This window comes from Opisthocomus hoazin, chromosome 6 (assembly GCF_030867145.1).
Source record: "Opisthocomus hoazin isolate bOpiHoa1 chromosome 6, bOpiHoa1.hap1, whole genome shotgun sequence".
Lineage (NCBI taxonomy): Eukaryota > Metazoa > Chordata > Aves > Opisthocomiformes > Opisthocomidae > Opisthocomus > Opisthocomus hoazin.
The window spans coordinates 25,084,111-25,097,024 of NC_134419.1; the positions used below are offsets into that span (position 1 = coordinate 25,084,111).

Consider the following 12,914-nt stretch of genomic DNA (forward strand, 5'->3'; position numbering starts at 1 on the left):
ATATAAATAGACACTGTTTTCTGATTGTGTTTCAGTAAGTTTATCAGACACCAAAAGATCATCAGCTTATTTTTAACGAGTATCTTGTTTTTCTTTGCTTTTATGGCACATTCTTGTAAAGTTGATCAGTGAATTGACTACAGTACAAGATACATTTCATAAATCAGAATGACTAGGTGTATTCACAGGGGTTATTTCTCTATTTTTCATCCACATTTCCACTCCTATCTGTCCTGAATTCCTGCAACACATTCTATTTCTTTTGATGTACTAATGTTAAAAAACCCCTATTATTATTACGTATATTAACAATATAGAGAATTTTTTTGTATGAAAGAGATTACTAGGCACATCCATTATTAAAAAGGGGTTGGCCTTCTCAAGCTTCATTACAGATTTATTCGTCCTTATTGGCATTATTCCCTGGTCTTGGATGCTTAAGTGACTTTTATGCTTACCTACTAATGGACTGGCTGTATTTCTGCCCAACCCCTGTATGCCTTTTAAAGTATGCCTTTTAAAATGCCTTTTAAAACCAGCTTCAGTTAGGCTTACTGCGGGTAACTCCTGAAAGCTGGTACTGTGTGTTCACATCAGAAAGTACGAGGGAAAACAGCTTTCATGCCTACATCTTCTCCCCAGCCACATTCACCACGCTGGAGATGATCCAGCTGTGCCTGACCATGCCAGTCTGATGGCCAGAAGCCTATAGCAGCAGAAGGCAGACTGGCCCCAATGTGCCACAGGATCTGGCTTGAATCTTCACAGATTTTGTTGCATTTTACAATAGAATTATCTAACCAGCGTCTGTAATAGCTGTTTTCCAGTCTTCTCCTTACCAGGTGTTTTTCAGCAATATAATGCATTATTTATATTGTTCTGGCCACTTAAAAGGAATCTTCCATCTGCACTGGCAACACGTTCAACACTCATTAACATACAGTAAGCAGCTGTCTTACTTTCGCTGAGGTTTAATGATTACCACAGCAGTTGTGATGACTGAAACTCGCTCCTTCTTTCTGGAATAAGAAAAAATTCAGGCTGAAGCTGTTGAGAAATTTATTTGCTAAACTTTAAAAGGGTGCATGAAATTAAACACACAGGAATAGAGTGCATATGATTGCACACACTACAAATTCACATAGTCATGCATGTATGGCTCCTTTGCAGGTAGTCATGTAAGGCATGTGCATTTATAAGACAATGCAGGTTGCACAGTATGCTTGGGACCCGCCTATTCTTGTCATAATGTGTTTATGAAAATGGAAAAAAATTATATAGGTAGCATTCATAGAAGCCAATATTCTGCCAAATGTTGCTTATGAATTATGGAGAAATAATTAGATTAGATAGATATTGGATTAATTTGTAACTACATCTGATTATAATGTAGAATCTAAACAATATTTTACAGTGACATTTTTCGTTAGAAATTCAAAAGTAGAATAGTCTGTGTATCCAGAGAAATGCTGTTACATGAGTGGCAGAAGAGGTATTAGTGCAGGCATGAGATTACTTTATTGATTGCAGTGGTACGTGTAGTTCCAAAGCATCCTTTCTTTTGGGATTCGAAGAACTTAACAAATATCATTTAGTACAAAGTGGTGCAACAGCGATATATATTGTTATCCCCATTTTGTAGATGAAGGAACAAGCAGCCCCAGAGGATAAATGACTTTCCCAAAGATTACATGGCAAGTCATTGCACACATGCAGAAGAATCCAGAGGTTTCCTCTCAGCAAGCTCTAATAACTAGACTATAGTGCTTCCTGGATTTGTATTATGTAGAACAACAGACATATGCCCATTAAGTAAGCACTAATTCTTCATTCCCTCACATTACAATGTTATGACAAATTTGACCGTAAGCAGAAAAGTGCAAGTAGTAAAACACTTGGAAGACATTCATGCAACCACTGAAAACAATACTCTCTTAATTTTCCCCTATTTATTACCTACAATAAATAGAATAATGATACTTATGAACACTTCAAGAGAATGTTTTTATTTCCCTTGAAAGTTCTTCTATAAACCATACACTCGCTTGGTGTATATATATATAGCTGCTACCAATATTCATTGGCATCACAGAGACTGGGACTATCAGCTACCTATTCCTAGCTATCTTCAAAAGAGCTCCTGTCCAGTTGGTCTATCACAACCTTCTCTGGCTATTTGCTCACTTTGGAGCAGCTTTCCAGATGTGTCCTGCCCGTAGACTTTTCCAGTCTACAGCAGTAGTACATCTACCTTCTTTTTTAATGGTCACTTTGTGCTCCACTTCTTCCTTAATATAAATTAATACAGGAAATCACAAACAGACTTACTAGAGTCCAGGGTACAAAACTGCTACAAGAGATGAATCAAGCCATAAACACCCAGATTATGCATGGTACCATGTTCCTTGTACCGTTCATTTTAGGATGGATAAACACTCAGAGGTTTGATTTTCCAATTACTACAATCAGTTATGGTTGGGATTTTCTAATGTAGGCAGCTGCTTCTTTCAAAGTCAAGGGAAGGAGTCTGAGTGCCTCTGAAAATCCCACTCTTGTTCTGTGTAACCCCATTTGAACCTCATAGTGGTAGAAAAAATGCCTAGAAATATCATTTTTTTTTTCTTGGTGTTCCTGAGCTTCCTGACATTTGGTAGTGTGGAGATGTATTTGACCTACCTTCTCACTAGCATCTGGTCCTCCTTTTGTCAGGGAATTAAAGAGCAGAGGTTTGCTATATACCAAAATTTTTCAACCAGTAAAAAAAACCTTTCCTGCCATCTCACAAGAGTTATTACCACAATCTCGTGTGTTCCCTTCTGCCAGGAGAAAAAGAAGAAAAAAAAAACAAAACAAGAGGAGTTCTTGGCCATGTTAAAAACAAAAATAACACATAGGCCAGTTTTAATACTCAGCCACCTCACTGCTGTGGAAAATTCATAGCCCAGAAGTGTTTCACGTGACATTTGTCTATGTTCTATTTGCCTATATACAAAATGAGCTAAAGAGAAGTCTCAGGTGGAAGTCAATTGGAATTTTTAAAATTTCAGACTCCCAGATTTTCCGTTCCACAAAAGTGTTATGTAAATGATCCTGCGTTTCAGTATATTGGTATCACTATTCCCTAGCAAGAAACATCAGCGTGCAAGATCAATTTTAATATAGCCACACAAACAATTATAAGGTTCATTCTGCAGCTAAGAATATAGACTGGGATTGGATCAACACATTTTACACTTAAATAGACAAGAAGCTGTTTCCAATTCTGATGGAGGAGTGGGGAAAATTTCTTGTGCTGAATGCAAAGTTGGAAGTGCTTACAACCACACAGAAAACTCGCCTTGCTTTGTCAGTGAACTGTTAAACATGATATTGAGTTTTACTCTTGAAAGAGTTGGCACTCTTTTAACTTCTGTATCAAATGCAAGATTAGGCTTTGGCAAGCTATAAGGGAATTATTATGTAAGTATTGCTAATTGTTTCAGTGTTGAACAGATTGATAAACTGCATATTATAGTAACATGTCATAAAAATGCTGTGATATTCATCTGGAATAAATTGTTTAGTTGTAGTAGCACATCAATAATACTTCAGCACAGACAGCACACTTACCACTTTACGGTGAACAAAACATAAATGATCCCAATCCTGCCAATTTTTATAGGTCTGCTGCAATGAATGGGCAGAGGCATTTGAAGGTAGGGCTCGAAAAGACAGAACTGGAGAAAACAACAACACCTGTCTTGAAGAATAAGAAATCAGTTTTACTGTTTTCTTAAATGCATTCACTTGATTCTTTTAACTTCCAATCAAATATTGGAAGCAACACTGCATTAGAGGACTGTCTGAAGGTTTGACAGAATAAAGCATGAACTGAATTTCAGAGGGATTTCAGTGAGAAGGGAAGGACAATTTGGCCTTAATTACTTTTTCCTGGTCTCACATTTCCCTGTATCATCAGTCAGCAATAGGTTCAGTGTATTCACAAGACCAGTGTTGAGCAAGCCAGCTGATTTGTGGAGTGCTTGGGACAATGTACTTCTACAAAAGTTACTTGTGCAGCCTCAAACAGTTCAAAACAGCATGAACTGTTGACCATTCGGCCAAGAGGTGCTGTGGGGCCTTGTCCTGTTATTTCAGGCGATTCTTTCTGAACTGAGAGGAGTCTCAATTGATAAGGGGTTCCAGTTTGCACGTGTCTGGAAGCTCTGGATTAAGTTCTGACTACTCAAAAGAAAAGAGAGACAACACCCATGTACTTGGCCCTGAACATCTTTCGGATTAACAGAAGAGTGAAATTCTGAAACAATCTTCAGCTGGAGTAAGGGTGGGCAAGTGCAAACAATATTTTCCCATTTTTTAAATCATGTTAATGATTTTATAAAAAGACTGTCTGCAATAGCAGGATACTAGACTTACATGACTAGAATTTTGGCAGAGACTTTAAGCTCCAGTGCCTGAGGATCTCCCAGATATGAGGAGGCTGTGATGACAAGACAGAGGTGGGCACTGACAGCTCTGCTGCTTCCTTCAAACTGCCCACACCATCAGCCAGCAGGCCAGCAGACCTCAGGTGCTGCTGAGGTTTACAGCAGAAACCTGCTGATGGGATAGGAATTACCACTACAATGGGAAAGGCTTACCCTATGCAGAAAAAATATTACTTCTTAGTTTTAAATACCAGTTCCATCAAGTTATATCACAAATAGGCACATGTATGGGTTTCTGTTTAATGAACAAGGAAAAGAAAACACGGGACATACTATAGGGCAGGAGAGAAAAAAAATCCTCATGGCTCTTACAAGATGCTCTGCTTTGTTACGTTGAAAAGAGAAGCCTCTTGTCACTTTTTCAGTCAGCTGTATAGCAACTCTCCTAACAGTTTTCTTTTCTTGATCACTACATAAATAAGAATTTAATCACAGAAATGTACCCCTGACCCCTCTTGTGGCTGAAGTTCAATGTCATCTGTTTTTTCACGTTGAACCGTATTTCAATACATTTTGGAAGATCATTCTCTAAAAGCATCTGACTCGCATCACAGGAGAAAGCCGCTTGGTTCATATAGTTTAAAACAAATCAAGACTGAAGAGGTTTATTAGTTATTAACAACATGTAATTAACTTGAAATCAGTGAACCGTACCTTCAGGATCAATACAAGTAACACAACAGATGAACCATAGTACTAGACACTTAAAAAAACTTTAATAAACCTACAAATCTCTGAACACCCTTCTCTAGCTAGAACCAAAAAGCTCCAGTCACACATGGTGTACCCATGGAGTTATCTGTGCACACCTCCACAACAGCCAGCACGGGCTACAAGCACAGCCCAACTTCTGCACCTCTCCTGATGGAGATGTGGGGCCGTGAGCTGGATGCGTGCCTGCGCTGCTCCCCACCATCCGCGCACACGCATGCTGGCGAGAAAGCCCCACAGTTCACCCATACGGGCCTGGTCGTGGGACCTGGCTCGCTGCCCCCATAGCCAGGCTCTGCTGGCCGGTGCCCGGTGGGGTGACTGCTCCACCTGGCCTCAGCACAAGCCAGCAGACAGCTCTGCAGCCCAGCCCACACAGTGCCTGCACCCATGCCTCCCCCAGCACATGGCGTTGCCCAGGCTCTGCACCCAAGGCAGGCTCTGTGAGCACCCCTGCACCTCTACCATGGGCTCTTCTTTCAGTTTTGTCTGTTCAGAAGCGAAATTTCACAGCTCATTTTTGATTCCACATTTAGCTTCCTGGATCTTTTTTAAATAGAAGAAATAGTGTTTCAGAATTCCAAAATCTGTGCTTATGTTTTCCTACTAATTTCAATATTGTATTTTAATGGCACCAATTAGTATGTCCTTTAGCTCATAAATTCATTGTATTTTAATTATCTTGAAAACTACAAATTCAGGAGTAGTTAATTTTTTCCTGATTTCTTTCTACTCAGTTTTCTGATAATTTTTTCCAAATTAAATGTTCCCAATTCCAAATTAAACCTCTCTGAAGGTTTGAGTTTACCTCATGCCCATTTCTGAGACTGTTTACTAACATACCACCTAAAAATAAAAGCCTTCACCTTGATAGGATATAGTCCTCTACTTCCCAAGCTAATAGCAGTTCAAGTTCATTGCTGTAGGAAAACAGCACTCAGCACACAATCCGAGCAGCCTATTTACAAAAAATTCCAGAATGAAAAGTTATGTACTATTGTAACCAACTAGAGAAACCTATACAATTCTTTAAAATGGGAAATTCCAAAATATCTGAAAAAGATTGTAAGATAGATAGACTGAGATATGCAAATAATAGTGCCTTTGAATTGACCTGGAAAATAGACACAGCTTACTCTGCTCATTGAGGTCTCAGCATGTACTCAATTATCTTCATTTCCATTCCACCCCACTTCCCTGGCAGTGATTGAAATCCCCGCAAGCAGCCCCTGAGTTGTCACCACAGCATTAACCTCCTTCTAATTGACTGAAACAGGCTTGCACAATACCTTCCTTGCCAGTTACATAAAGTAGAAAATGCAGGCTTGATGTGACCTTCTCTTTTGAACTGAATAAATTCACTCCCAACACCAGATACAGTTTGCTTTCCATGTTTCCTAGATAGACAGGGTTATACAATATAGCACAACTGTGTATCATGGAGAAGCACTTATTTTTAAAGGAAAAAAATAAATAAAATGTGTCACTTTTTTACATTCTTACAAAATAACTTTTCTTCAAAAACATGCTGTTTCACCTAATCACCTACACACCACTGTGTGATATCAAGTGTCTTGGTAAACATATGAATTCCACCAGGGACTTGTTGCTAATAGGTATGTTATTAATGTCCCTTAAAATTTAGATTTTTGGACTGTTAGGAAGGTCAGCATCCAAGATCGTTTAGACTTTCATTGTTTCCTCCCAGACAGTCTAATATGAGACATCCTAATGGATTAGAAGCCAACCAACACGTCCAAGGTTGCTGAGGTATTCTGATACTCACTTTCTTAACTTCAGACAGGCCCTCAGTTCTGGAGCAGCTACGTGTGTGTAACCACAGGGCAGTCAGGCGCAGGCATTTGCATACAGCTATATGTTTCGCATACAAGCTCATTCTTTCTCGTCTGCCCTTAACCTCCTTGTTACCCTGGTCAATGGAAAATTGAAACATCCATCAATCCTAGCCTCACAGTGAACTTTCTGAAAGCAACAGTCTTCTTTTCATTCATTGTTAAATGTTATTCACTTCAGCTCAGAACATATTTTAATAGGTTGTATTTTTCTTTCTGCCCAGAAAAAGTAACTATTCTTTAAAATATATAAAAATAAAAATATACACAAATAAATTTTTATTTGCATATTTTACATATCTATATTACTGCTTGAAATGGAAAAGTTCATGTGGTGAAGATGACAGTCCATCTTCAACATAAGCCTGAATCCCCTGGAGCCACTATTTAGTTTAGAGCAATTGGTCTTGTGCTCTGAATGATGTCAAGAAGAGTTGTGTAATTACTTGCATTAATGCATTTGTTTTTCTAATTTCAGCATGTGGCAAACTGATGAAAATTACAGGCCCCATTACAGTCAAGATATCCGGAACCCGATTTGGAGCCTGGATGACAGATCCATTAGCATCAGAAAAAAATAACCGAGTATGTTAAGGCACTGAATATCTTTGTGTTCTTCTGGAGTTTTACTTGCTTTATTTTAATCTTTAAAAAGATATTTTCCCCCTAGGAGGTCACACTTGCAAGCATGTTGCTTCTACTTCCGTCATCTTCACCATTAAACACCTTCAGAGAAAAAGCAACAGTGTTTGTGCAAAAATATCCAAAGACAAAAGTTGGCTCAGCACCTTCAGCTGTTTCGGGAATGACACACACCTACCTGAACCAACTTTTTTTTCCTACCATATTTAATCGAGTTTGGGTCTTTGAGAAACCAAGTAATATAACACAAACATCAACACTTTTACCCAAGAGCATAACCCATAATGCAGCACAGTCAAAATCTGCAGCATTAGGCCCCCTATAAGCTGTATTCAGACCACTTGAACAGTCTCAGATCTAAGTTATGTTATTGTTTGGATCTGCAACAGGATCTCAGCTTGGCCACAACCTTGAGGAGGTGCTCTCTCCAGCAAAGGGCTTGTAAAGTCCAAAGGCCCTCACCTCCAGATCCGAGGGCTGGAGCACCTCTCCTATGAGGACAGGCTGAGAGAGTTGAGGTTGTTCAGCCTGGAGAAGAGAAGGCTGCAGGGAGACCATATAGCAGCCTTTCAGTACTTCAGGGGGGTCTATAGGAAAGATGGGGACAGACTTTTTACCAAGGGCTGTTGTGACAGGACAAGGAGTAATGGCTTTAAACTATGGGAGGATAGGTTTAGACTAGATATAAGGAAGACAATTTTTTACAGTGAGGGTGGGGAAACACTGGAACAGGTTACCCAGAGAGGTAGTGGAGGCCCCATCCCTGGAAACATTCAAGACCAGGTTGGACGGGGCTCTGAGCAACCTGGTATAGTTGAAGATGTCCCTGCTCACTGCAGGGGGATTGGGCTAGATGACCTCTGAAGGTCCCTTCTGACCCAAAGCCTGCTATGATGCTCCCCCAGTGCCTGTTCCTCACAGCAGCCCCCTCCCTGCACACCCTGCACTCTGTCCCCAGAGAGTCTCCACATTCCCCCGCTGCCCGCCCTTTACAGCAACACGAAGATTACCCGTGCGTGTGCAAATTAGAACAAACCATGTTCTTCACAGAATCTCAACTAATAAGAAGATGGGGCGCTGAATTGGCATTTATACAAATATTTAGTTTAATGTCAGTTTTGAAATCAGCACAAAATACTCTGTTCTTTTGTTAGTCAGGACTTGCTTTATCCTCTGACAAACTAAAAGCAGAAAAGGCAAAATACATGGAGGAAAAAACAGGGGAATGGAAGTTGGCACACAGAACATTAAAGAAAAAAGTATTGATTTTGTTTTCTTTTGTTTTAATGTCAAAAAAAAGGTTCCTAAACTTTACTGGTTCCACTGCTATGCTATTTGGTTTCTTTACTAAGAATACGCTGGTTTTCACTGATTAGAGGTTCAGCTGAAGAAAATTCAACCAAATTTATTCCTAAGCATAAATCCAAGCTTAGCTCACATGCCATTTTCCAGCTCTCTCTTTGATTATTAGTTTCTGGGAGTATCTTTAAGCAAGCCCCATATACCAGAGACCCAAACACTCAATAATGCAAAATTAAATTTCTCTGAAAACGCAAACGTTGTAGTTCATAATAGTCTTCTCAAGAGTTCACCTGTATAGGTAAGTTTTGACTCAGAAATTCAAGAGTTCCTCATGCTTCTATAACAGGAATATGAACAATGTTGTACTTACAGCCTGCTGCACACCTGAAACCTTTTTTCTTTCTTTTTCTGCAATGTATTCATCATGCCATATCATGTTTGTGCACCACAGATTGTATTCCAAGTGCTTACTCCCAATCTTTGTTTTCTTTCCAGGTCTGGTACATGGATAGTTACACAAACAATAAAATTGTCCGTGAATATAAATCAATTGCAGACTTTGTCAGTGGTGCTGAATCAAGGACATACAACCTTCCATTCAAATGGGCAGGAACCAACCATGTTGTCTACAATGGCTCCCTCTATTTCAACAAGTATCAGAGCAACATCATCATCAAATACAGCTTTGACACTGGGCGGGTGCTTGCACAGCGTAGCCTTGAGTATGCTGGCTTTCACAATGTCTACCCTTACACCTGGGGTGGCTTTTCTGATATTGACCTGATGGCAGATGAAATCGGGCTGTGGGCTGTGTATGCCACCAACCAGAATGCAGGCAACATTGTCATCAGCCAGCTCAACCAGGATACGCTGGAGGTGCTGAAGAGCTGGAGCACAGGCTACCCAAAAAGAAGTGCTGGAGAATCCTTCATGATCTGTGGCACCTTGTACGTTACTAACTCTCACTTAACAGGAGCCAAGGTCTACTATTCTTATTCCACAAAAACATCCACTTACGAGTATACAGACATTCCTTTCCATAATCAGTATTTTCATATATCCATGCTTGACTACAATGCAAGAGACAGAGCTCTCTATGCCTGGAATAATGGACATCAAGTCCTGTTTAATGTTACCCTTTTCCACGTCATTAAAACTGAAGATGACACATAATTTTCTTTCCTTTCCTTTTCCCTCACCTCCCTCCCTCAAAGCAGTGTCATTTGTGATAAATTCTAAAAGCATCCATCTCTTTCAGTTCCTTTTAATTTACATTTCTTTTTTCATTAAGGAAAAGCAACATTTTCTACCATATAATGCATTTCAAATACAGCTGAGCCTGTTGAAAATGACCTGTTGGAAATAAAATCATTCTAACTCATGATTCTAGAAGGTCTGTTAAGACCTTGTCTTGAAAAGCACTAAAGAGGATTTAAGTGGCTAAAGACAGTTTTAAAAAGATTATGATCTGCCTTATTTTAGAGTCAGAGACTAATGGTGGCTTAAATGCATGAATGTCTTTTTTTACCTCATTTTTGTTCTTAATCTATTGCTTAACTTCAGGAAATATTTCGGTAGTGTCAGACACATATCACACATTGTATTTTTTTATTTATACCAAAAGAAAGATTTAGGAATTTAATTTACTTGGACATGGAGTATGATTCATTTTGCCATCACCCAATTTCAGATGTGGTGCTGTACAGTATGTTTTTAAATCTCTTGCAAACATTTTATCAACAGTATGTATTTCTACCATTGTAACCACCATTGTGCAATTGTATCTCTTCACTTATGTGAAAGTAAACTAAGTACTATTTTTTATAAAATATATTGAAGCTTAATTGCAGTTCTGGCTGTGAGTCAATTGAAAGGGGTAAAAATCTGAGAAAAGGTTCATATTGTGAGAAAGACCAATAGTTTCTCAGGTGCATGATTCCTATTCTAAGCTTTGCTTGGTAGACCCATTCTTATTCACCATTGGTACTTACTGGCAAATTTGCAACTTCAAAGCCTCACACCAGTCCCATCTTTACATCTGTTTGCCCTGCCCAATTTTTATCTCATGCTGCTGGCTTCTCTCTCAATTTCTTTTTCTCCTACTCTCTTTCCTGCCACCATTTTATGTCCCTGGTTTATGCTCACTCCCTTGATCTAGGTTTTACGAGAGAGAATCTGAAAGCAAGCTGCTGCCCACACCTCGAGCCCAAGCATGAGAGTGCATGCCATGTTTGTGCTGTTCTGGGGCAGTGAGGAACAATGTTAGAAGTGAAGTTGTTTTTGTTAATCTGCCTGTCTTACTCAAGATAGAACATTTATCCATTGACAAAGCTCTTCTCTGGGATGACAGTAATCAGAGAGAAAATACAAAGCAAAAGGTTCAAAGCCTAAATGAGCAGTGTGGCACCTGGTAGCCACCTCATTGCTTGCCCTTGCTAGAAAACAGTCACAACACTAAGGCAAACAAAAGAGGTTTGGGGTTGCTAGCAGTAGTATTGTTACTTACTGCCAAAACTGATGCCTTCAAGAAACAAGTATTTCTGAAAGCTATGTGACTTGCTACAACATCTCATTAGAACTCTAGGAGGAGTGCAGAGGGGGATATTTTAATGAGAAAAAGGAATGAGGTGCTATTTATTTACTTTGGCATAAATGGAAAAAACTAACATTAATAACAACTTTTTATTACGCTGGGCTATCACATAATGCAAAAAGACAAGTATCTGAAAAATTGTGTGAAAGCTGCATTCCTCGCAAAATCTGATATTCTCCTTTTTATACTCTTTGAAATTGGGCTCATAGAAAAGCAAGAACATCTATGAAAATGTTCCTATTTGAGAATGGGAAAAAAAAATAAATGCACTGACACTTTGCCAGATCTATTTTGAAGACATTTGATTTGCTGATTCTTCCAACATACCAGCTAAGACCACCTTAAGTCTCATAAATGTTTTCATTATTATAATATATATGTGTATATACATTTATAAGTCTGCTTTACAATATAAGCCCACATGAAGCCAAACAACAAATTGCCTTATTTTTCATACTGGTTGCAAAACAGAAAACTACTAATTAGGTTTCAAGAACTGTTAGAACGGAAAACCCCTAAAAATTACATGACAAGACCAGAGAAGGGTTACTTTCCTGCCTCCATTTCACCTTTCCTGCCTAGCTGAAATGATAGCTGTTATCCCTTACAATCAGTTACACAGAATTTGGAGACACTGAGTTCAGCTAAACAGACAAATTAAACCACTCCTGTGACCAGCTTTCCTATATTCACAATGAAATCTCTGCTGTGGCACATGAAAGTGTATATGAGTACTTATTAAAAAAGATACTTTTTGTCATACAGAAATGTTTTATGAAAGTGAAGTGTGTTCAGATTTTTATCAAAAGCCATAAAACACACCCCAGCCTTTCCCCACACACAGAGTAACTTCAGCAAAATAGAATTTTTAAATAAATACAGCATTCTTAAAAACATTAATCATTAGATTGATAAATTAAACTTCTTTCTACTGTATCATCATAAACTAGACTAATAGTCATGACATGAAGATCATTTCATCTGAAAAAAATTGTTACTAACATATTTCTTCATAAGAATTTCGTACTGTATAATTAGCATGCACACAGTCATACGCTGATAACAGTTCTTAAAGTAAGATTAACCTCACCTGGTTTCAATGCCATTTAGTTAGCCATCTAAAGGGTAACAGACTCCTATTAGCCAAAGGAAAGACAGGGAGAGACGCTCCTACAGGGTGTTAGAGATGGGTGGAAAAAAGGAGTAGGAACGGCTGATGAAGCTACTGTGCTAAAGCATAGGACTCATATGTAGATAAATCCTGTCCTTCTAAATTAGTAACGATGGGTTGGATTCCAATACCTTTAAACACAAAATAACAGCTTG

General features: G+C 38.8%; 1 protein-coding gene across 3 annotated transcripts in view; it reads left to right on the forward strand.

Moving 5' to 3' along the window:
- The window catches only part of OLFM3 (olfactomedin 3), a 73,832-nt gene extending 62,993 nt beyond the window's left edge, over positions 1-10,839 (forward strand). For all 3 annotated transcript variants that reach the window (XM_075422266.1, XM_075422265.1, XM_075422264.1), the window contains 2 exons: positions 7,530-7,636; positions 9,491-10,839. In XM_075422266.1, coding sequence (XP_075278381.1) covers positions 7,530-7,636; positions 9,491-10,168 — 785 coding nt within the window. In that variant the 3' untranslated portion in view covers positions 10,169-10,839. The remainder of the gene's footprint in view (positions 1-7,529; positions 7,637-9,490) is intronic.
- Positions 10,840-12,914: the final 2,075 nt, after the last annotated feature.